The 24,917-nt window shown below is 47.3% G+C and overlaps 1 protein-coding gene across 1 annotated transcript in view; it reads right to left on the bottom strand.

Annotated features, from left to right (window-relative positions):
• Positions 1 to 1,024: 1,024 nt before the first annotated feature.
• vwa8 (von Willebrand factor A domain containing 8) overlaps positions 1,025 to 24,917 on the bottom strand; it is a 625,928-nt gene continuing 602,035 nt past the window's right edge. Inside the window, exons 42-45 of the mRNA XM_072514383.1 lie at positions 23,883 to 24,041; positions 7,965 to 8,063; positions 5,589 to 5,827; positions 1,025 to 2,435 (exon numbers count right to left, since the gene is read on the bottom strand). Of these exons, the coding sequence (XP_072370484.1) occupies positions 2,327 to 2,435; positions 5,589 to 5,827; positions 7,965 to 8,063; positions 23,883 to 24,041 (606 nt within the window). The 3' untranslated portion in view covers positions 1,025 to 2,326. The remainder of the gene's footprint in view (positions 2,436 to 5,588; positions 5,828 to 7,964; positions 8,064 to 23,882; positions 24,042 to 24,917) is intronic.

The following is a 24,917-nucleotide window of genomic DNA, read 5'->3' as shown; positions in this document are numbered from 1 at the left end:
CGTAATATCTTCCTATTGAGCTCGGTGTCAAACGTGAATCACCCCTGTGAAGCACGTTGGGGCATTTTACTACATGAAGGCTGGGATTCACCATCTGATCACGCTGGCAGGATTCTCCGGTCCCGCTATCATGAATGGACTTTTGGCTGAGCGCCAAATTCGCCTTTCTCACTGGCAGCTCAAACTCAGAAAGGAGAATTCCAACCTAAAGTAGCTACATAAATACAGGTGTTGTTGTTGGACTTATAGGAGGGTAAACACTCCCTATATTGGTTGGTAATAGGGAGCCATTGATTCCAGAAATAAAGAGTTGCACTTTTGATGAGCTCAGGATGATTGAGGGCCCTCTTGCAGCCAGTGAGATACTTCATGGATCGTAGTCGCTGTTGTAATGTGGGAAAGGCGAGGATCGATTTCTACACTGCAAGACTATACAAGCAGGAATGAGATAAGAGCAGGGTTTTTGTGATGTTGTTGGAAGATTAAACATTGGTCCGGACACTGTGGGTAAGTTTCCTTCTCTTTAACGTCCCATCTACCTTTGAGCATCCAGCACCTCACTGAGAAACGGCTGCGCTGCCTCAGGATGCACTGGAGCAGGGGCCTAAGCCTCAGATATCTGGACTGAGCCACGGCCTGAAACTGGAAAGATTTTTAATTTCATACCCATGTGATAGAATGGCAGAAACTACAGTCCTTAAAATGGAACTGTAGAACTGTTTGAAGGAAAAGGAGAAAAAAGATGTGAAATGGGTAGGGAAATGAGATTACACGAGGTGGTAGTGGAATGAATGCCCTTCTTCTGAGTCATAAATGACTATATGAACAGGCACAAGTATATCTGACTAACTGACTTTCAACGTACTATGAATTCCACAAATCTACAAACACCTAAATGTGGTAACTCTTCCTTGAGCTTTGAGGAGTGATACCCAATCAAGCCTAGTCGCAAGCATTGGTGTTTACATGGCACATGAAATGATGATAATCCTTAGGGAATAATAATTAATTGTGATAATATATCTGAGATGATAAACATATTGAACTTTATTCTGTATGTATATACATATATATTACAATTGAAATCATCTTTTGACCAATATATCACTTATATTCACCTTCCTAATATTCCAAGCAATCTTGTGCAGAAATTACATCCTAATTTTTTTTTACAAATTAATTCCGGAGTCTATCTTCATGCATTGGATTTAGTAGAGATCTAACTCACTGCAGATCATTGATAATCAGTGGCTATGCTTGGAAAGAGTCTCGTCAGCATCGACTCTCTCGAATATTCAGCCAGAGCTTCTCAGGAGCTACTCTGCACATGCACATATTCTGAGAATAACATTTGAAAGAGGAGAGGCAGAAAGGGACGTGTGGAGAGCTGATCTATCAGTAGACAGCTACCCTGGCAGTGGATAGTCACCGAGTCATCCAGCACAGCTAGTATAGGAAGAGCCATGCAGAATAAGAGTGTCTAGATGAACCTCAGCCAGTTCTTTTCATATTAATTTTACTTTGACACCATTCCTATTTTAGAGTTACTTGTGTAGTTCTCAACTTCTGCCCCTATCAGCGACACCAACCCTTGCTGCCAGTGTGCTTGACAATATCATATCTCTTTCACTTAGCTTTATGTACGTTTTCACCAGGTTTCACTTTGAGCGGAGGAAATTCTCCCTGTCCTTCAGTGGCTTGGAAATGGGGTGGCTTTTGGTAAAAGGTCAAATCCACCAAATGTGGGTGCAGACTCGATGGGCCGAATGGCCTCCTTCTGTACTGTAGGGATTCTGGGGTTAAATGCCCTGAAAGTCTTTCCAAATCAGCTTCTGGCTGCAGAGACGCATCTCATTCTGAAATCAGAGTACTTCAAATTGTTTTTCAATTCATCAAAATCAAAATAAGGGTTTAATACTCTTTCTCCAGGAGATTGGAGAAATCTACTAAAAGGAGTTTGAAGTGAGATTATATTTTTGCAGTGATTACCAGCGGTGTTTACGTGTATCTATTTTCTGCTGGTGCTCTTTAAAACAATCTGTTTGGAAGGTTATAGAGATCATACGCAGAAAAATAAAAATCACCCCTCCATATTTAGCTGAGAGCCCTCAAGTCCTCACTTCTGTGTAAAGCATGTTTCGTCACAGAGAATCTTCCTATCATTGTCCCAAATCCCTCGGGGATGTCCACCAACTAAACGTGATGGAGGGGTCATTGCACTCATTGTATAGATGTCCAGCCGCTGCCTGCAAACACAGATAAATCAATTCTCGGTGTATTTTTTCCACCATCTCCTGGTGCACATCACTACCACTGGGATAAATCCTTAGGCCGTTGACAGCATTGTGGATGTGAAGATCTGTTGCAGAATCTGCGGGATTTGCTTCGTGTCCATGGCGACAAAGGACCTCCCAGCTGGCAGAGTCTGCTGCAGCCTAAGATTCAGGACAAATTAACATTGCAAATTACACAGGAAAGTGAAAGAGCTTTGAAAGGGTTTTTTGGGGGAAAAGGAAGTTTTTTGGGCTATTGTATAACTTACAATACATGCCATTATATCACATGTTATTCTGGCAGTGATGAGCATCAGTGAGGGGAAGCACTCAGAGCACTGAATGGCAAATTCCTTTCAAACAACTCTGCCTCTACAGAAATCACTCAACATGGTTCAATTCACAAAGGGCCAGTGGCAGCCTTTGACAAGAGAAGCTTAAGTACTGTTCAACTACGATTGAAGATAGGAATCCTGTATTGGTTACATCGAATCATTGTATATTATAAAACCCAATGTTTTTAACCAGATCTATGAACCGAAACAAAACTACCTCGAATATCAAAAGAATGTTGATCGTTCCTTAACCAACAATTGACACAGTTTCCTCAGTTAGGGCTCTGATCACCTTAGTCATTAAGGTGCAACACTGGATACAAATGAAAATTGAACCATTAAGCAAAAAACCCACAAAGGCTTACACAGCAAGGAGCCTTTTTGACCAACAATTACACCGAGTTGCGATTTGCACCCAGTTTTTTATCTGAGCCCCTCAGAATGTAAAACCAGAGTTCACAGGAACGGGTGAAGCCTGTTTCTGCACTTGGTAAGTTAGGAGCATACGAACAGGTGAAGGCCATTCAGCCCCTCAAGCCTGTCCCACCATTCAATGAGGTCATGGCTGATCCGTACATTAACTCTATCTACTTGCTTGATTCTCTAACTGCCTGTGACATCAAGGCAGCATTTCACCGAGTGTGGCATCAAGGAGCATTAGCAAAACTGGAGTCAATGGGAATCACTCTCCATTGGTTGGAGTAATACCTGGCACAAAGGAAGATGGTTGTGGTTGTAGGAGGTCAATCATCTCAGTCCTAGGATATTGTCACAGGGTTCCTCAGGGTAGTGACCTCGGCCCAACCATCTTTAGTTGCTTTATTAATGAGCTTCCCTCGATCATAAGGTCAGAAGTTAAGATAACAAAGGGTTGTGAATCTATGGAATTCCTTGCCCAGTGAAGCAGTTGAGGCTACTTCATTAAATGTTTTTAAGATAAAGATAGATAGTTTTTTGAAGAATAAAGGGATTAAGGGTTATGGTGTTCGGGCCGGAAAGTGGAGCTGAGTCCACAAAAGATCAGCCATGATCTAATTGAATGGCGGAGCAGACTCGAGGGGCTAGATGGCCTACTCCTGCTCCTAGTTCTTATGTTCTTATAACAACACGTTCAGTACTATGCACGGCTCTTCAGATACTGAAGTAGTCTGTTTCCATGTGCAGCAAGATTTGGATAATATCCAGGCATGGACTGATTAGTAGCAAGTAACATTCATGCTACACAAGTGCCTGGTAATGATCATCTTCAACAAGAGAGAATCTAACCATGATCCCTTGCCATTCAATGGCATTGCCATTGCTGAATCCCCCACTATCAACATCCTGGGGTTACCACTGACCGGAAACTGAACTGGACTAGCCATATAAATACAGTAGCTGCAAGAGCAGGTCAGAGGCTGGCTCCAAAGCTCGTCCACCATCTACAAGTCATAAGCCAGAGTGTGATGGAATACCCTCCACTTGCCTGAATGAGCGCAACTCCAACACTCAAGAAGCTCTACACCATCCAGGACAAAGTAGCTTCTTGATTAATAGTCCAACGTTTTATGGAGTCAGGAGGTGAACTATGTGTTGTAGAATTTTCATGTGGCTGGTCCATTTAAGTTTTTGTTAAGTTTTTGGTCAATGGATGTTGGTGAGAGTTTCAGCGCTGGTAATGCCACTGACTGGTCAGGGGAGATGTTAGATTCACTCTTGTTTGAGATGGTCATTTCCTGGTACTTTTGTTGCATGAATTTTACTTGTCACTTATCAGCTTAAGCCTGAATGTTGTCCAGATCTTTCTGCATATGGACAGAGATTAATTCAATGTCTGAGGAGTCATGAATGGTACTCCGCAACAGCGGAGATGATTGGCCTCCAACAACCACAAACATCTATCTGTGTTCGGTATAACTCCAACCAGTGGAGGATTTTCCTCCTACGAATCTCATTGACTTCAATGTTGCCAGGCCTCACCACACTTGGTTAATAACTAGACTCACTTTTTATTTTATATGTATCAATTAAATTTAAACTCCCGCCTCAGCCATGGTGGGATTTGAACTTATTTCTCGGAGCATTAGTCTGGGCCTCTTGATAACTAGTCTAGTAACATTACCGCAATGCTACCACCCCGCAGAGTGCTGACTCAACACTCTGGGCTGAAGATGGTTGCAAATGTATCAGCCTGGTCTTTGCACTGATGTACTGGGCTCTGCCATCATTGAGGATGGGGAAATTCAGGTTAGTTGCTTAACCGTCCACCACTTTTAAGACAGTATATAGTCAGGCTGGAAAGTTTTGACCCGATCGATTAGTTGTGGGATTCTTAGCTCTGTCTGTTGCATGCAGCTTCTGTTGTTTAGCCTACTCTATGCCAAGTTTAGCCTGATTCTATGATACTTAAACTCCTGAGTTGCAGATTACCAGGTAAAGCCCACATTTTTAGGGGGCCTGGTGTTGCTTGAGACAACTCCAACACTTCAGCTCCAACACTTTTCACTGAACCAGGATTGATCTCCTAGCTTGAAGGTCATGGTAGAGTGGGGGATACGCTGGGCCATAAGGTTACAGATTGTGGTTGTGTACAATCTGCTGCTGCTGGTGGCCCACAGCGCCCTTGGGTGCCCAGTCTTGAGTTGCTGCTTTGCCTCTATCCACTTTAGAAATGTGATGCTTCCACACAATACAATGGAGGGTTCCCTAGTGTGAAGAAAGGACTTTGTCTCCACAAGAGTTGTGCGGTTGGTCACTCAGACCAATGCTGTCACAGATAACTGCATCTGCGACTGGTAGATTAGTGAGGATGAGGTCAGGTCGGTTTTCCTTCTCACCACCTGCCATAGGTGCAGTTTGGAAGATGTGTTCTTCACCACTTGGCCAGAAGTGGTGTTACTGAGTCACTGTTGGTGATGGACATTGGTGATCACCATATTTTGCGTATATGTGAAATATGCTGAATAACAACATTTCAAGTTCATAATGTTTGTGCACATACCTTTCTGCTTGGTCGCCCAGGGATCCAATGAAAATGGCGAAAGCATTAACCTGAGGGTTGCAAGTCAAGGCTCGGGCAAATCTTTCAGGGTTTATGCCGTACCGCTCCAGGTTAGCGTCACTCAGAACAATAACAAAACGTTCATCTGCCTCTTCCCTGGCAATCTCCTGGACTGCATGTGCTGTTCCTTCAAGGGTATGGTCGCCACTCATACAAAACTGGGCATGGGCATGCATCGTCTAAAGAAGGAAAACGTTACATTTATCAATGTCAGACCACATGCACAATCTCAACAAAAACAGTAAGCAGGCCTGGACCATGTTCTCAAAAATCCTGGTTTTGCAAATATAGTTTAACCATCATATTCCACCATATGTTGCAACCACAGAAAAAAGTATTCTTGGGAGGTGGCTAACTTCCAACAATATTTACACGCTATCTGCTAATCTTAATGAACTGCGACTGAATAAATGCTATCAGTCTCTTGCAGCAAATCCTGACTGTCAATGAGCATTGATCAGGAATCACAGAGTGTAACTGGCAGATAGTTGATTGGGAAACACAGAAAGATTTGTGAAGATTAGTGATTGGGAATCAGAGTGAAATCGATGGAGATTAGTGATTTGGAATCAGAGTGAAATCAATGGAGATTATTGATTGGAATTCAGAGTGAAATTGATGGAGATTATTGATTGGAATTCAGAGTGAAATTGATGGAGATTATTGATTGGAAATCAGTGTGAAATTACGAGTGATTATTGATTGGGATTTAAAGTGAAATAGATGGAGATTAACCATTGGGATTCAGAATGAAATTGCTGAACATTATTGATTCCACAAAAGTCTGACTGTTTCTTTCTTAAATGTCTAAATTTCTGTAAGTCTACGACAGTAACTGATAGGCATTGAGAACAGTCATTTTTCACTGTATCATTGTCACCCAAAACATTTTGCAACATAATAGTCCAACTTTCATTTGGCCATTGCAGTTTACAGCAATTTTCTCAAAGGACAAAAAGTACATTTCAACCCGTTCCTCAACAATAATAATCGTTATTATTGTCACAAGTAGGTTACACTGCAATGAAGTTACTGTGAAAATCTCCTAGTTGCCACACTCTGGCACCTGTTCGGGTACACTGAGGGAGAATTCAGAATGTCCAATTCACCTAACAGCATGTCTTTCGGGACTTGTGGGAGGAAACCGGAGCACCCGGAGTAAACCCACGCAGACGCAAGGAGAACGTGCAGACTCCACACAGACAGTGGCCCAAGCCCAAATTGAGGCACTAAGTGAATATTCCTTGCCAAATCAAAACCAGGATTTAAATCAGAGTCATCCTCAAGTTATACTGTCAACCTGTTGGTGTAATCTGAGCCTTTCTCTATCGAGTTCAAATTTCCTCGCTCCTCTCTCATTTTGAAATACAAGGGGCTGAATTCTCCACCGTCGGGATGCTCTGTTTTGCCGGCAGCCCGGGGGTTTCCCGACGGCGGGGGGCTGTCCCACAATTGGAAACCCCATTGACCAGCTGGTGAAATGGAGAATCTCAACTGCACGCTGAACCAAAATTCTGGCATGGCGGGACGGAGACCCGGCCAAGGTTTTTTCTTTTTCTCTCTGAAATTCAAGTTAAGATTTAAAATTCTTTCTTTCTCAAATTCAAGTTTCTTCATTCCTGATTCCAACTTAAATTGCTTCATTTGTAATTGAATTCTAGCTACCTTAACCTGAGTGCCATTAGGATCAACCTTCCCCTTTCTCAAGGTTCAAGCGCTCTTCAACAATCTCTGCCGCTTTAGACGTTACGTTTAAGTCAACTTCTAATTTCTTTGTCACAGCATTCAAATTAACCTTTGCTATCTGTTGCAAGGCACCAACAGCCAGGTTGTCTCTCTCCAGAAATGGTCTCATCATTCCCCCTATCCAGGACAATCTATTTCACCTTAAATGAAAGGAAACATTTTAAAACATGACTGTCTTATAAAGTCTCACTTTGTGACAGCAAATATCAAAAAAGCTCCAGGGCCTCAATGGCCAACACCTATTTCTATGTCACATAAGCTCTACCTTCCCTCTTTGCTGGGTGTAGTACGTTGGTACACAGAGGAACAGGATGAGGCCATTCTGCCCCTTGAATCATGCAATTCTACCATTCAATAAGATCGTGGCCTATCTGTATCTTAACTCCATTCACCTGCCATTGATCCATAGCCTTTTATGCCCATGTCGAACCAAAATATCCATTGATCTCAGATTGTAAATGATTCATTGAGCCAGCTCCTGGTGCTTTTTGTCATGTTGGTCCAGTGACCAATGAAGTGACTCTTCGTAAAAGAAACCCACTTCACTGATTATCAAATAACAAAAATTACCTTCATAATTTGCAGTCTCTCCTTGTTGTTTTTTGGAATTTTTTCACTTCTGACCAACTCGATGTTGAATCCATCTCCCGAGTGACCAACGATGTCATACTGAAAAGATGAAACAGACCATCAAATCAGATTGAATAAATTTGAATAAGCCACCAGGGTAATGGTACTATTGAGCGAACTTCAGCAATACTATCATTTAGTATAAACCCCTGGCATAAAGGTTGTGTTGCCAATGAACTGTTCTGATTTTAACTCCCAGTAACTGTCTCTGTTAAAATTGAGTAAACAAAATGCTGGCGTAGTCATATTGCCACTGGCCCAAAGAGACCCAGGGAAATGCTCTAGAGTCCCAGATTCGAATCCCACCAGGATTGCGCTCCCCTGCTCACATCACTTGACCCCCATTATAGTGCCTTTTAGTAAAATCACAACTTCACAGGAATGATATCAGACATACTTTGACAGAAAGACTCAAAAAGAGACATTAGGATATTCCGGTTGCTGGACCTAGTTTATAGCTGTAATGAAGAGTAACTCTGCAGTTTGGTGCTGCTCGGCCCTCCAATCACTCATTGTTTCATTCCCTATTTCCTGATGAGCTGGGATCTGATGTGCAGTGTCGGAGTTTGACCAACATGTTCCTCCTCTTCAGGATTCAAGTTTTTCTGCTTATATTTCAAGCAACATTTTTTTAAAGAGAGTAAAAATAGAACTACAAGTTTCAAAAAAAGGAGGCAACAAATGGGAACAAATGTCAGAATCAGTGTTAACACTCTCGACTCTGAACGCTATGGGTTTAAATTCCACTCCAGGTCCTTGAACACATAATCGTTCAGTGCTGAGGGAATGCTGCCCTTCTGAGGTGCCTAATTTTCAATGAGATGTCAATCTGAGGCCCTCTCTGCTCATCCAGCTGGACATAAAAGATCCCATGGTGTTGTTTTGAAGAAGAACGGTGATTTCTTACTGGTATCTTGGTCAAAATTAATTCTGTAACCAACATCATCAGATCGCTGTTTGAGGGAATTTGCTGCGTGCAAATTGCCTACATTACAACAGTGATTACACTTTTCCATTTTAATAATCTTTATTGTCACAAGTAGGCTTACATTAACACTGCAATGAAGTTACTGTGAAAAGACCCGAGTCGTCACATTCCGGCGCCTGTTCGGGTACACAGAGGGAGAATTCAGAATGTCCAAATTACCTAAAAGCACATCTTTCGGGACTAGTGGGAGGAAACCGGAGCACCCGGAGGAAACTCACGCAGACACGGGTATAACATGCAGACTCCCCACAGAGAGTGACCCAGCCAGGATTTGAACTTGGGACCCTGGCGCTGTGAAGCAACAGTGCTAACCACTGTACTGCCCATTCATAAAGTATCAAATGTTTCAGGATGTCCCAAGGCCTGAGAGGTACTATATAAATGTAAATTGTTCATCCTTTCCATCGGTAAAAAAACAGAAAATCAAAGGTGAAGGTAATGAGGTGATTTAGAGTCAAATTAAAACTAAAGTGAGGTGCAGAAAAATTAGATTGAGAGAGAAAAAGAGACAATGGAAAAGTAAGTTTTTAAAATTAAGATTTAAATGCCTCTATATGCCACCAACAGAGTTGAGATTCCCCAGTTTTAATTGTCCCCTTTGTGGGTCAGAGAGGTTGAATGCATAATAGAAACATAAGTTCAAATATTAAAAAGGTCCTTATGTTCTTGAATACTAGCCCTAACTTTCTGTTGAGTGTTTAATTGCCAATTAACATTCAAATTGAGAAACTTCATGACTTACTGTTTTATGTGAGGTTAAAGGTGGAACAGCTCAAATCATTTAACACCTTGGGGCAATTCACAAATCATGAAGCATTTCTTCCTCGCCACAAATTGCCAGGCTACTTAAGACACTAATAATGGTACAGTAAGAAGTTTTACAACACCAGGTTAAAGTCCAACAGGTTTATTTGGAATCACTAGCTTTCAGAGCACAGCTCCGTCATCAGGTGAAGTTTGCATTAATAATGATAACCGTCAAACTACTGGATTGTTGTAAAAACCCATCTGGTTCACTAATGTCCTTAAGGAAAGGAAATCTGCTCTTCTTACCTGGTCTGGCCTACATGTGTCTCCAGACTCACAGCAATGTGGTTGATAACTGCCCGTTGAAATGGCCTTGCTAGCATTCAGTGTTATTTAGGAAGGTGGGTCACCGCCATCTTCTCAATGGCAAAGAAGGATGGTCAATAAATACTGGCCTCTCCAGCAAGTTCCACATTCTGAGAAAGAATTTTTAAAAACTCTCTACCCCCTACAATAGCCTCCAGCTACACAGTAATTACAGGTGGAGGAAACTTCAGTATAAACAGTAAACTATTATCACACAGCTTTCCTTCAGGCATCTCACAGGATAAATCATTTATTGTCTGCACACGTGCTGAGCTAAACACCAACATGTGCCAATAAATTGTGCAGCTGAGCCTGGGTGGGGTCATTGGGCACACACTTCACAGTGTAGTCTGTATACAATAGACCTGATTAATTTAAATATCGGCCTTGTTAGGATTCATCCATCCTGGGTGTTCTGGCTGCATCAGTAACATATGACTATCCATTCAAACAACTTCTTTAGAATTGCAGAGTGTTCCAGCTCAGAAACAGGCTATTTATCCCATGCAATTATGTGCTGGATTGTGTCGACACAAACAACCCAGTTAGATCCTTCTGTCTTTAAACCAGTGTTGGTGGGAATGTGTGTGCAGATGGGGATTGGGGTGTGTGTGTGGGGGCTGGAGTGTATATGCGGCATGTATGTTGGAGTATGCGTGTGTGTGGGTTGGAGTGGAGTGCGTGTGTGTGGATTGGTGTGCGTGTATAGGTCAGAGTTCATGTGTGTGGATTGGCATGCATGCGTCTAGTTTGGAGTGCGTGTGTGTATCGATTGGAGTGCGTGCGTGTGTGTGGACTGGAGTGCGTGTGTGTGGGTGGGTGTAGATTGAGGTGTGAATGTGGGTGGGTGAGGGAGTTGGTGTGTATTGTCGTGTTGGGTATTCCGCTATACAAACGAACCAACACGGTTGTAGATGGTACAACTCTGTTTTATCATTCTTGATAACAACAACTGTTAACTTCTGGCTGTGGTTCGTACTTTACTCGTTAACCTGTGGACCCAGCCCTAACACTATCTTAGTGAGGCACTCAGCACATGGTGTATGTCTGAGTGGCACGCTGTGAGCTCTGTGCTCTGAGCTATCTCCTGCTGGAATGAGCGGGAACTGTGGTGTTCCCTGTTTTATAGTTCGTGTGCTCTCACTGGTGATTGGCTGTGATGTTGCGTGTGTGTTGATTGGTCCGTTGATATGTCCATCAGTGTGTGTGTGTGATTGCACCATGATATGTTTATATGAATATCATGACATCCCCCCTTTTTACAAGAATATGTGCCTATATGGTAATAAATATTGGTGTGTACTGAGTGCAGCTGAATATGTGTGTGCAATATCTACAACATGTACATGAGGCTAAACTATATACATAGGAAGGTGTCAGGTGCAACATAGCAATGAGGTTGTACCATAAACAAAACAAGTGCAATCATCAAACATCGAAAGCGAACTCCTGTAACGACAAAAAGAGAAACACATTAACATTGTTGCACAACAATCCAATGTGCAAACAGGCTCATAAGTCCAGCCTAGTAGGTGGGCGACGAATTCGGGGTGACCGCCTTAAGGGTGGGTCAGGATCCACCGGCTGAGGTAGAGGATCCACTGGCGGTAGAGGAATAGGCAGAGTGGCAGGAAGCTCCACAAAGTCGACATCAGGGACAACAGGAGGGCGTGGCACTGGTGCATGATCTCGTAGCGAGCGCAGAAGCAGCCGAAGGGCCCGCCGATTATGCCGGTGAATGGAGCCATCAGGCAAGCGAACCAGGAACGAGCGGGGAGCCACGCGGCGGAGAACTTCGGCAGTTGCCGACCAGCCACCCTCTGGTAGGTGTATGCGGATGTTGTCTCCAGGTGCCAGGGCAGGAAGATCAGTTGCCAGAGTGTCATGTGCCACCTTCTGCTGAGCACGCTATCCTTTGCAGTACTGGAGCATGGTCGGATTTAGGAACATGAATGGACGGTACAGTGGTCCTGAGGGCGCGACCCATCAACAGCTGGGCTGGTGAGAGGTCTGTGGACAGTGGGGCCGAGCGCTAGGCCAGCAGGGCTAAACAGAAGTCAGATCCGGCATCAGCAGCCTTGCAGAGGAGCCGCTTCATGATATGGACACCCTTTTCCGCCTTGCCATTTGACTGGGGATGCAGAGGGCTGGACGTCACGTGTGTGAAGCCATACGAAACGGCAAAAGAAGACCATTCTTGGCTCGCAAAACAGGGCCCATTGTCCGACATGACGGTAAGCGGAATGCCATGGCGAGCGAAGGTTTCCTTACATGCTCTGATTACAGCTGATGATGTCACGTCGTGCAGGCGTATGACCTCCGGATAATTTGAAAAATAATCAATTATGCCGAGTGCATGAAAGAGATCCAAACCCACCTTTGCCCAGGGGGACGTTACCAATTCATGGGGCTGAAGCGTCTCAGGGGGTTGCGCCGGCTGAAACCATTGGCAGGTGGGGCAGTTAAGCACCATGTTGGCGATGTCGTCGCTGATGCCCGGCCAGTACACAGCTTCTCGGGCCCTCCTCCTGCACTTTTCAACCCTGAGATGGCCTTCGTGTAATTGTTCGAGGACCAGCCTGTGCATGCTGTGTGGGATCACAATCCGGTCCAACTTTAGAAGGACACCGTCAATGACGTCCAAGTCATCCCGGACATTGTAGAATTGTGGGCACTGTCCTTTGAGCCACCCTTCCGTCACGTGGCGCATCACACGTTGTAGAAGGGGGTCAGCCGCAGTCTCACGGCGAATACGGGCCAGACTGGCATCATTAGCTGGCAGATTGGCTGATGTGAAGGCCACATGCGCTTCGACCTGAAAGACGAACCCCCCCGATTCGGGCGGTGTGCTCACTGCTCTGGAAAGGGCATCCACGATGATGAGGTCCTTTCCCAGGGTGTAGACCAGTTGGAAGTCGTACCTCCGGAGCTTGAGCAGAATGCGCTGGAGGCGAGGTGTCATCTCATTAAGGTCCTTTTGTATGATGCCGACCAGAGGGCGTTGGTCGGTTTCCACGGTGAACTGAGGGAGACCATACACATAGTCGTGGAATTTATCTATGCCGGTTAACAAACCCAGGCACTCCTTCTCAATCTGCGCACAGCGCTGTTCTGTGGGGGTCATGGCCCGCGAGGCATAGGCGACCGGGGCCCATGATGCAGTGTCGTCCCGTTGCAGGAGTACCGCCCTAATGCCGGACTGGCTGGCATCAGTCGAGATCTTTGTATCTCGAGCAGTGTCAAAGAACGCCAATACCGGGGCTGTGGTGAGCTTGATCTTGAGCTCCTCCCATTCCTTCTGGTGTGCGGGCAGCCACTGGAACTCCGTAGTCTTCTTCGCTAGGTGGCGAAGAGCCGTTGTGTGGGTGGCTAGGTTGGGAATAAACTTCCCCAGGAAGTTGACCATCCCGAGAAAGCGTAGCACTGCCTTCTTGTCTGCCGGCTGCGGCATGGCTGTAATAGCTGTCACTTTGTCTGCACCCGGACGCACCCCTGACCGGGATATGTGGTCCCCCAGAAACTTTAGCTCAGTTTGACCAAAAGAACACTTGGCTCGGTTGAGGCGCAGGCCGTGATTTCGTATCCGAGCAAAGACGCGCTGGAGACGACTGATGTGCTCCTATGGTGTGGTGGACCAGATGATGACGTCGTTAACATAGACGTGCACCCCTTCGATGCCCTCCATCATCTGTTCCATGATTCTATGAAACACCTCGGATGCCGAGATGATGCCAAACGGCATCCTATTGTAGCAATACCTGCCAAAGGGAGTGCTGAAGGTGCACAGCTTCCTGCTGGACTGATCCAGTTGAATCTGCCCCAAACCCTTTGAGGCATCAAGCTTTGTAAAAATTTTATCCCAGGTCTTTTCGCTCGTGATCTCTTCCCGTTTGGGTATGGGGTAGTGTTCCCTCATGATGTTATTGTTCAGGTCTTTCGGGTCGATGCAGATCCGGAGTTCGCCAGAGGGCATGGAGCTGACCCATGGCTTGGGCTCCGTGACCCGGCAAAGCACTCCTTGGTCCTGGAGATCCTGCAGCTGCTGCTTGAGGCGGTCCTTGAGTGGTGCTGGGACTCTACGAGGTGCGTGAATGACCGGGGTGGCGTCCGGTTTGAGACGTATTCTGTAAGTGTAGGGCAGTGTGCCCATGCCCTCGAAAGCCTCTTGGTTGTGGGCGAGAAGCGAGTGGAGCTGTGCCCTAAAGTCTGCATCTGGGAAATCGGACGCGCCTTCTGGAGACAGAGTGTGTACCCGCTGAACGAGGTGGAGAACCTTGCACGCCTGTGCGCCTAACAGAGAGTCCTTCGATGATCCAACTATCTCAAAGGACAGTGTGGCTGTGTATGCATTGTGTGTAACCTCGAGCTGGCAGGATCCCATGGCCAGGATAACATTACCGTTGTAATCGACCAACTGACAGCGGAATGGCCAAATCGGTGGTTTGACCTTCAAGGCGTAGAAGGCAGACCATGCAATGAGATTGGCGGAGGCACCAGTGTCTAAACGGAATGTGATTGGTGATCGGTTGACCGTTAGGGTGGCACACCATTCATCACCCGGATTAATGCTGTGCACTGGCATCGGCTGGTGGGTCCTACTTGGGGACATCCGATTTCTGTCAATTACCGCAACGCGGAAGGGTTCCCGGTCGTCGGTATCACCGGTCTGCACGTCGTCCGGGTATGACTCGGTGTATGGAGGCTGAATGGCCCGCACGTCCCTGCGAGGCTGGTGGAATTGGGGAGCGTTGGCAGGTTGAGCTGCTCGACAGCAGGCAGCGTAGTGGCCCATCTTGCCACAGCGGAGGCATTGTCGATTTTTTGCTGGACATTGGCGCTTTAAATGTGCGGATCCACAGTTGCCGCACGTCGTGACGTCATGGCGTCCGTTGGCCACCGCGCAGGCGCAGTTCGGTCCTGCATCGAGCGCGCCACGTCCCTCTGCGTCGACGTCTCTTTTGGCGCGTACAAGCGCGGGAGGCCGCAGAAAGCGCGCGAAATGGCCGCCCTCGTCCGGGCCGCGAGGAACTCGATCGACTGGACCCGCTCGGCCTCGTAGGACGCCTGCCGTGCCGATTCGGCCGCCTGGAATTGGGAGTACCGGCTGGTCGCGTTTTCGTGGAGGACGCAGGTTTCGATGGCGGTGGCTAGGGTGAGGCTCTTAATTTTGAGGAGCTGCTGGCGTAGGGTGCCCGTGGTGACCCCAAAAACTATCTGGTCCCGAATCATGGAATCGGAGGTGGCCTCATAGCCGCAGGACTACGCGAGGATACGGAGGTGTGTCAGGAAAGATTGAAAAGGCTCATCCTTACCCTGCAGGCGCTGTTGGAAGAGGTACCTGTCGAAGCTCTCATTCACCTTGACGCTGAAGTGTTGCTCAAGGTTTGGAAGGACCGTCTTGTACTTCGTCTTGTCCTCGTCTTCCGCGAATGCCAGGGAGTTGTAGGTGTGGATGGCGGGTTGCCCTGCCGTGGAGAGGAGGAGGGCGATCTTCCTGGTATCCGATGCCTTCTCCCTTTCTGTGGCTTCTAGGAAGAGCTGGAAGCACTGTTTAAACAGCTTCCAGTTGACGCCGAGGTTTCCAACGATTAGGAGCGGCTGCGGCGGGCTGATGGTGTCCATGGCCCAGGATGGCGGATCTCTGAAGATGTGCAGGTGGATCTCACAGTTGCTGGGTTCCATCCTGATACTATGTCGTGTTGGGTGTTCCGCTATACAAACGAACCAACACGGTTGTAGATGGTACAACTCTGTTTTATTATTCTTGATAACAACAACTGTTAACTTCTGGCTGTGGTTCGTACTTTACCCGTTAACCTGTGGACCCAACCCTAACACTATCTTAGTGAGGCACTCAGCACATGGTGTATGTCTGAGTGGCACGCTGTGAGCTCTGTGCTCTGAGCTATCTCCTGCGGGAATGAGCGGGAACTGTGGTGTTCCCTGTTTTATACTGCGTGTGCTCTCACTGGTGATTGGCTGTGATGTTGCGTGTGACTTGATTGGTCCGTTGATCTGTCCATCAGTGTGTGTGTGCTTGCACCATGATATGTTTATATGAATATCATGACATGTATGTGTGTAGATTGGAGTGTGTGTGGGTTGGAGTGTATGTTTGTGTTGAAGTGTATGTGTGTGTGGTGGTATGTATTAGGGGTAATGTGGTACCTGTGAAGCCGAGAGGCTATTGGCTGACAGGTCTCGGGTCCTGGTTGGATCTGCCGACTTCTGGCTCCGCCCTGAAGGCGGAGTAGAAGAGCTCGAGCTTTTCCCCGCAGCCTCATTCTGTTGCTGAGCAAACTAAACTACCACTATTACTAAGGCCTATACTTAGCTTCGGGCGCCCACTCAGTCAGGGGAACAATGGCCATTGCTCGGTTCTGAGGCTGCTGGGTTGAGCAGTTTACAGGGTAGCAAATAGGAGCGTCTATCTCGTAGCGTGCGTTGACTTGGAACTTACTTGGTCTGCTGCAGCTGCTAGGCAGGTCTCTCTCTTCGGTGAGAGCCAAAGCCAAAGGAGAAAGATTCTCCCTTGGGGAATATCTTTTATACAAAAAAGGGCTTCGCGTTCCTTTGGGCAGGCCTTGAACTTGGCCACAACTAACAGGGTCTTTCCCAATCATCGGTATCGATTTTCCTCCAATAGAGGGGTGGTTCCCCGATCGCTGGGCGTGACCTGGTGACGTCAGTCTGCTTTGTCTTAGCATCTTCTGGCGCCGGGGAGTCTGTCCTAACATTGTGTATCTAAATGTTTCCCTTTTGTCCCTGGAGATGGCTCATTAGTATGTAAATCGTTTGGTAGTTTCTGTCCTGTCTGAGCGTTTAAGGTAGAGCTTGCACCTGCTTGTTTCTTAGCAATGTCCAATTTTCCCTGCAGTCTTTTCAAGTGTCCATTTTGTAATCGGGACGTGGCCATCCCAGATGGCTACAGTGTGTGTGTGGGGGTTGGAGTGTGTGTGTGGGGGCTGGAGTGTGTGTGTGTGGGTTGGAGTGTATGTGTGGGGGTTGGAGTGTGTGGGTGTGTGGGTTGGAGTGTGTGTGTGTGGGTGGGTTGGAGTGTGTGTGTGGGGGTTGGTGTGTGTGTGGGGGTTGGAGTGTGTGTGGGGGTTGGAGTGTATGTGTGTGGGTTGGAGAGTGTGTGTGTGTGGGTTGGAGTGTATGTGTGGGGGTTGGAGTGTGTGTGGGGGTTGGAGTGTATGTGGGGGTTGGAGTGTATGTGTGTGGGTTGGAGTGTGTGTGTGGGGGTTGGAGTGTGTGTGTGGGGGTTGGAGTGTGTGTGTGGGGGTTGGAGTGTGTGTGTGAGGGTTGGAGTGTGTGTGTGTGTGGGTTGGAGTGTGTGTGGGGGGGTTGGAGTGTGTGTGTGTGTGGGTTGGAGTGTGTGTGGGGGGGTTGGAGTGTGTGTGTGTGGGTTGGAGTGTGTGTGCGTGGGTTGGAGTGTGTGTGTGTGTGGGTTGGAGTGTGTGTGTGTGGGGGTTGGAGTGTGTGTGTGTGGGTTGGAGTGCGTGTGTGTGGGGGTTGGAGTGTGTGTGGGGGTTGGAGTGTGTGTGTGTGTGGGTTGGAGTGTGTGTGTGTGGGTTGGAGTGCGTGTGTGTGGGGGTTGGAGTGTGTGTGTGTGGGTTGGAGTGTGTGTGTGTGTGTGTGGGTTGGAGTGTGTGTGTGTGTGGGTTGGAGTGTGTGTGGGGGGGTTGGAGTGTGTGTGTGGGTTGGAGTGTGTGTGTGTGGGTTGGAGTGCGTGTATTGGTTGGAGTGTGTGTGTGTGGTGGTTGGAGTGTGTGTGTGTGTGGGTTGGAGTGTGTGTGTGTGTGTGGGTTGGAGTGTGTGTGTGTGGGTTGGAGTGTGTGTGTGTGTGGGTTGGAGTGTGTGTGGGGGGTTGGAGTGTGTGTGTGTGGGTTGGAGTGTGTGTGTGTGGGTTGGAGTGTGTGTGTGTGGGTTGGAGTGCGTGTATGGGTTCGAGTGTGTGTGTGTGTGGGGTGGTGCAAGTCTGAGTTTGAATGTGTGTAAGTATGGGTTAGAGTGTTTGTGAGTTGGAGAGTGCATGAGTGCTCAGTGGTGTACCTGTGTGTGTACATGCTGTGTGATGGTTGGATTGCAGGTTGGGATAAAATACAGACCAAGAAGGATTGGAGAATGAGAAGATTTAGCGAGATGAACTGAGTTAATAGCTTCCTTTCAAACTCTCTCTGGGTCTCAGCTTTTCTTTCAATCCAGTCCTAGCTTGCTGCCAGTTATTAAATGGAATCTCTTGGAGTGTATGCCTTACTGTGTGAAAGCTCTGACTGTCAATGCTGAAAGCTGCAAATAGTTCTGCTCAATTGCTATCCAGCACAAGATGTGCACAGCCCACTATTCATTTGCCACAGCACCCATCCGAGCAGAGTGCAAAAGGAGCCACTTCTCTCTTCCAAACGCTTTTGCAGATGAGAGAAAAAGGGGTTGATACTTCTGGGAAATTTCTGACCAGTGAAAACAGCCAACACATCCACGCAGATTGGAGTGAAGCAGACTAACGAGAATACAGCCCGGGCCAAAGAACTGGCAGCGATTTGCCACCTCTAGTTTTTATCCTGGTAGACTGCTTGAGTGAAACTAAAGGACTAATTCAATTGGCTGGCTGGCACTGTGATGCCTTTCAACAACTCCACTCAGTTGATCAACGGCTGTCAAGCGAGAAGGGAAAGATTATCCGATTTGAACGTTGGGATCTGTCATCTTACTGGTCTGTAACTTCATCAGAGTGGCAGTCTCCGGCGGATTGCCACTCTCGATGGACTTAACTACGTTGTAATTGTAAAGCTTCTCCGTCGGCCGACGGCAAAATTGGAAAATGCGTTTGGGCAGCGAATCGGTTCCTACTTCAAAATTGCGGCGGGGGCTGATTTCACGCCAAACTGCAATTCTCCGTCGCCTCGACAGTGTCATCAATGCATTCCAGAACGCATGTACAGTAAATGCCATGGGCATATTTTAGCGAGTCCGACATGGTATTCTCCGGGGCCTCCGTGATTCTCCGCCTCCAATGGGCTGAATTCCTGATGGCGAGGTTCACTTGTGCTGCTGAGGGAGAGAGTGGGAGCACGGAAAGTGTCCAACATTGCCATAGCTTGCTGATAGTTGTGCCGCTGGCCTGCGGGCCGTGGGTAGGGTGGCCAGGAGGTGGGTTGTGGGGTCGGGGTGGATGGGCAAGGAACACCATTGCCACAGCCTGCGAGGCAGCCATGCAGCTACGCACACCTCTGACTGTCCACTGTGAACTTCGGGCCGAGTCGTATGAGTCGTATGGGGAGGGGGGGATGGAGGGGAGAGGGGGGGAGGGGATGGAGGGGGGGAGGAGGGGGGGTTGGAGGGGAGGGGGGTGGGGAGGGGGAGGGAGGGGGAGGAGGAGGGGGGGAGGGAGGCGGGGGGACGACTGGGAGATGCTGAGGTGGGGTAATACTATAAGGGGGATTTTGGGACCGGGAAAGGGGTTGGGGGAATCAGACTTGGAAGAGGGTGTGGGACCGGGAGGTGCTGGGGTGGGGTTGTACTGGAGGGCGTAGTCAGACCGTGTCTCACCTGGAGGGGTGTGGAGGTGGGGAGGGCGTGTTATGTCGGGCAGGGGGAGGGGCTCAGACCGGATCAGGGGCGGGGTGGTTTGGTGGCTCCGGGGTGTCCTGTGCGAGGCTGGGTCAGGGGTTTATAAACAGTTATTCTGGAGTTAGAAGTGATTTTTTTTCCTTCCAACTCTTTCAGAGTAACAATCAGGTTAAAACTGGCAGAACCATCCGAAGGTTGCAATTTAAATTGCCTCTGTTGAATAGTTCCCAGCGCAATTGTCCAGAGGCAGTTATCGCTTCCGGACAAGTGCCAGGGAAACCCTCAGTGGGAATGTGACACTGGGGAACCAGGAAGTTATGGGGTTTGTCTCCATCTCACTGCTGCTGCACCTCCAGTCATTTTTAGGAACAAAATATTTCTGGCTGCTGCCTTTTTTGGCTGGGGTCCCGGGATTGAGTAGCAGAAAGTCTCCTGTGTCAGACATTAATTTTTCACCCAATAAGGTTGATGGAAATCAAAGCCTGCACCCAGTGCAATTTTCAAATCAGGATCTGCAAAGTGAGGGTGGAGCCAGTAATGGAAATCCTTGGGTGTGTTTAGCCGCATGTTTCCCAGGGCTTGCAGCGCTGAGAATCACAAGGTTATAAAACGCGACTTGCGTTTGAGAAGGGGCCTCAACGGGAACACGCAGCCAAGGCTGCACATAGTCTCATTTTGTACACTGAGGAGCTCCGCTCGCTGAACTCCTCAGTGTAACAAGAGATCGGGACGCCATTTAAAAATGCCGTCCTGATCTCCGAAGCCCCCAAAGCGATCCCAAACTACTCCCAAGCCCCAACACACTATGGGAGGGTCCTTGGCCCCCTCCTGCACCTCCCCCACCCAATACATGTGTAGGGTACCCCCAGCCTGATCACACCCACGCAAAAGATGTCAGTTTGGCCCCGCAACCTTACACCCTGACAGTGCCAACTGGGCACCTTGGCAGTGCCAGTCTGGCACCCAGGTGGCACTGCTAGGATGCCACCCTACCCAAAGGGCATGTCGCTCCATCTGTCTCTATTTGTGGAGACTTTGGGTAACTCACGAATCCACACAATAAAGTGAGACTAGCTGTCTCGCTTTTATATGCAGATTTGCTAAAAAGTGATCCCGTCCACAATGGGCGGGTTTTACATCGCAACGTCTCGCGAGATCACGCTAGATCTCGCGAGGCATTGCGAGCCGGTTAGATCCCAGGAGTAGGGTCACCTGACTATTATCGACCATCCTGCTCTGCGGCGAACTGCTTTTTGGGCGCAGTGTGACCATTGGATGACGCCCCTTGTGTTTGAATTTCAAAGTGCACACATGACTGAGATTGGCCTCTGCCACAGAATCTTACAAAGGACTGAGTATTTGGCCCAATAATAATAATCGCTTGTTGTCACAAGTAGGCTTCAATTAAGTTGCTGTGTAAAGCCCCTAGTCGCTACATTCCGGCACCTGTTCAGGGAGGCCGGTACGGGAATTGAACCCGCGCTGTTGGCATTGTTCTGCATTACAAGCCAGCTGTTTAGCCCACTGTGCTAATCCAGCCCCTGGTTTATGTGGCTCGATTGGCTTTGAAAGAGCTGTCTAAATCAGATTCCGATTTTCCCCCATGCCTCCACAGATTAGGTCTCTTCATGCAACCCTCTGTGTGAAAAAAATTCTCCTTAGTTTAAATCTATGACCTTCAGTTACCGACTCGCTCACCAGAGTAAATTGCTTCTCCCTGCTTACTTGAGCAAAACCTCCCATAATTTCTGACACCTCTCTGAGGTCTCTCCTTTAACCTTCTCTGCCCTAAGGAGAACTTCTCTCCACACGAACTGAAGTCCCTCATCACTGGTATCATTCTGGTAAATCTCCTCCATAGCCTCCCCTGACACCTTGGTGCCTAGATTAGTACACAATACACTAGCTGAGGCCCAACTGGTGATCTGTAAAGGTTTAACATCATTTCCTTGTTTTTGTACACATTACTCCTATTTACAAAGCCAAATATCTCACACATTTATTTACTGCCTTCTAAACCTGTCCTGATACCATCAAAGTTTTCTGAATATAGAAATGAATTTGATCCTCAAAAAGAAAAAATATCATTTGTAATTTATCCATGGGGGGGTTGTGAGATTAAAATCTTTAGAAATCCAATTGTTCATTATTTGGATCTGCACTCGGCAGACATCGCTGACACAGCTGCAGGAGACACCAAGTCCAATCAGATAATAGGGACTCCAATGAACTTGTGCATTAAGGACCCTGAGGGAACATCTGGCTGGCAGCATTTCATAATCTTTGAGACTGAGATTCCAAGATGCTTCACAGTGAGAACATCACTTTCGATGTGCATTCATTGCTATTTTGGGGGTAAACATGACACCCAATTTGTACAAAGTAAGCTCCCAAAAATAGCAATGAGGTGGAAAAGCAGTGAATTGGTTTTGGTGGTGTGGGTTGAGGAATATGGTTAACAAGGTCCCTGTTTTTCTTCAAATGGTACACACTAGAAAACAGGGGCATCATCTGCTTAACATCTGATCTGAAAGAGATAACTTCATCCCCATTATTGGAGAGAAGGAATGTGATGTATGATGAAGGCTGAGAACAGTCATTACCACCTCACCAACCATAGAATCATAGAATTTACAGTGCAGAAGGAGGCCATTCAGCCCATCGAGTCTGCACCGGCCCTTGGAAAGAGCACCCTAATTAAGCCCTCACCTCCACCCTATCCCTATTACCCAGTAACCCCACCTAGCCTTTTGGACACGAAGGGGCAATTTAGCATGGCTAATCCACCTAACCTGCACATCTATGACTGTGCGAGGAAACCGGAGCACCAGGAGAAAATCCACGCAGACATGGGGGGAAAGTGCAAACTCCACACTGACAGTCACCCGAGGCGGAATTGAACCCGAGTCCCTTGAGATGTGAGGCAGCAGTGCTAATCACTCGGTAGCAAAAAGGGTAGGGAGAATTTAGGGAGGAAATTCCAGTGCTCAGGGTCCAGGCAGCTCAAGGTACAGACACTAATGGAGGAGTGAAGCAAATTGAGATTGTACAAGATCCAGAATTGTAGGAGCACAGATATTTTGGGAGGGTTGTAGGGTTGTAGGAGAATACAGAGATAGGGCGAGGTGAGTCCACAGACGGATTTCAAAACAAAATTGAGAATTTTAAATCATGGAAGCTGCCAAACCGGGAACAAATGTAAGCCAGCGAGCCAAGAAGTAATGACTGAAGCGAGCTTGGTGAGAATTAGGATACTGACTGCACGTTTTTACATCAGCTTCAAGTTTACAGAGGGTGCAAGGGTAGGAGACACCAACCAGGAGAGCATTGGGACAGTGGAATCTGGAGGTATCAGAACGTTTTCTAAAACATCATGTCATTTGAACCGGTCACTTATTACAATTTAAGTTTTTCCCCCCCCCTAAATTGTAGTTTGGTAGTACCGAACTTAAGTTGCTGAAAAAAGAGACATGTCGAAGCTTTCCGTCTTGTACTCATCAGGACACTTCACGAGAATACCGATACAAGAGGAAAACAACAATTTACACGTTATGAGAAGAAAGTCCTATTGTAGAGGTGTTGCCATGCAGAATGCATCAGGTCACTGACAGTTAACTGCCAAGCATCTTTTGATATTCTAGCTCGGCAGTTTGACTGGTCAAGACATTGCCCCGAGGAATGAGCCAGTGTCAATCAGGTAAAGTTGGCAGCCAATTAGCCCGTTATTTTCGTACAGAACAAATTGTTGTTTTCCCCTGACTTTGGTGTTCTTGCGAAGTGTCCTGCTGAGTGCACGATGAAAAGCTTTGACATGTCTCTTTTTCCCCAAATTACTCATAGGAAGAAAAGGAGGTCATTCAGTCCTTCGAACCTGTTCTACCATTCAGTTAGATCCTGGCTCAAATGTATCTGAACTTCATTTTCTGCTTTGGTTCAATGAAGAGATGGTAGAAGCAGATTCATTAGTAGCATTCAAAAGGACAAACACTTGAAGGGAAGTATTTGCAGGGCTAGGGAAAAGAGCAGGGTGGTGGCACTAATCGGAAAGTTTTTTCAAAGAGTCGACACAGGCACAAAGAACTGAAAGTTTTCCTCCATCGCTGTTGGATTCAAAGCTTCTCCCTTGTTAGCCTCAATTTTCCAAAACATTACATCAGCTGGTTGTGTTTAAGGATGACCTTTACCTTAAATTTATGCTCATAATGTTCAAAGGCTTCCAGAACCATGCAGACAGCTTCCATGGAGCGTTCCAGTCTGCCATCGAGTCCGTTGAAGCGGTACATGCTGCCAGAGACATCCACTAGCAGCCGCAAACGCTTGGGTTTCTGCTGGGGGCTGCCAAGCTGAAGAGACAAGCGAAATGTGTTCAAATAGCGCAGAATCCAAATCAATTCACACAGCAAAGGGCATTTCCTTTAAAACAGACAAGCTGGAAGAGAGGAGAAATGTAGCAGACTCCCTCCTCCCTTGATTTGTTTACAGGTGGCCAAAAACACGAGGAACAAATTCTGTTTTTAGTTGACCAGTTTGGAATGGAGTCCCCAGTGGGGATTAGCATTTCCTCTTAAAGGGATAAAACCACTTAGATTACATACTCACCACCCAAACAATCTCTCCCTCAATGCCAGCAAAACTAAAGAGCTGGTCATTGACTTCTGGAAGCAAAGTACTGTACACACCCCTATCAGCATCAACGGGGCCGGGGTGGAGATGGTTAGCAGTTTCAAATTCCTAGGGGGGCACATCTCCAAAAATCTGTCCTGGTCCACCACGTCGACGCTACCACCAAGAAAGCACAACAGCGCCTATACTTCCTCAGGAAACTAAGGAAATTTGGCATGTCCGCATTAACCCTTACCAACTTTTACAGATGCACCATAGAAAGCATCCTATCGGGCTGCATCACAGCCTGGTCTGGCAACTGCTCGGCCCAAGGCCGCAAGAAACTTCAGAGAGTCGTGAACACCGCCCAGTCCATCACACGAACCTGCCTCCCATCCATTGACTCCATCTACACCTCCCGCTGCCTGGGGAAAGCGAGCAGCATAATCAAAGATCCCTCCCACCCGGCTTACTCACTCTTCCAACTTCTTCCATCGGGCAGGAGATACAGAAGTCTGAGAACACGCACGAACAGATTCAAAAACACCTTCTTCCCCGCTGTCACCAGACTCCTAAATGACCCTCTTATGGACTGACCTCATTAACACTACACCCTG

Source organism: Scyliorhinus torazame, chromosome 8, assembly GCF_047496885.1.
Source record: "Scyliorhinus torazame isolate Kashiwa2021f chromosome 8, sScyTor2.1, whole genome shotgun sequence".
NCBI classification, from domain to species: domain Eukaryota; kingdom Metazoa; phylum Chordata; class Chondrichthyes; order Carcharhiniformes; family Scyliorhinidae; genus Scyliorhinus; species Scyliorhinus torazame.
Note: the sequence above shows the minus strand (reverse complement) of the source record. Positions and strands in the feature narration are given on the sequence as shown.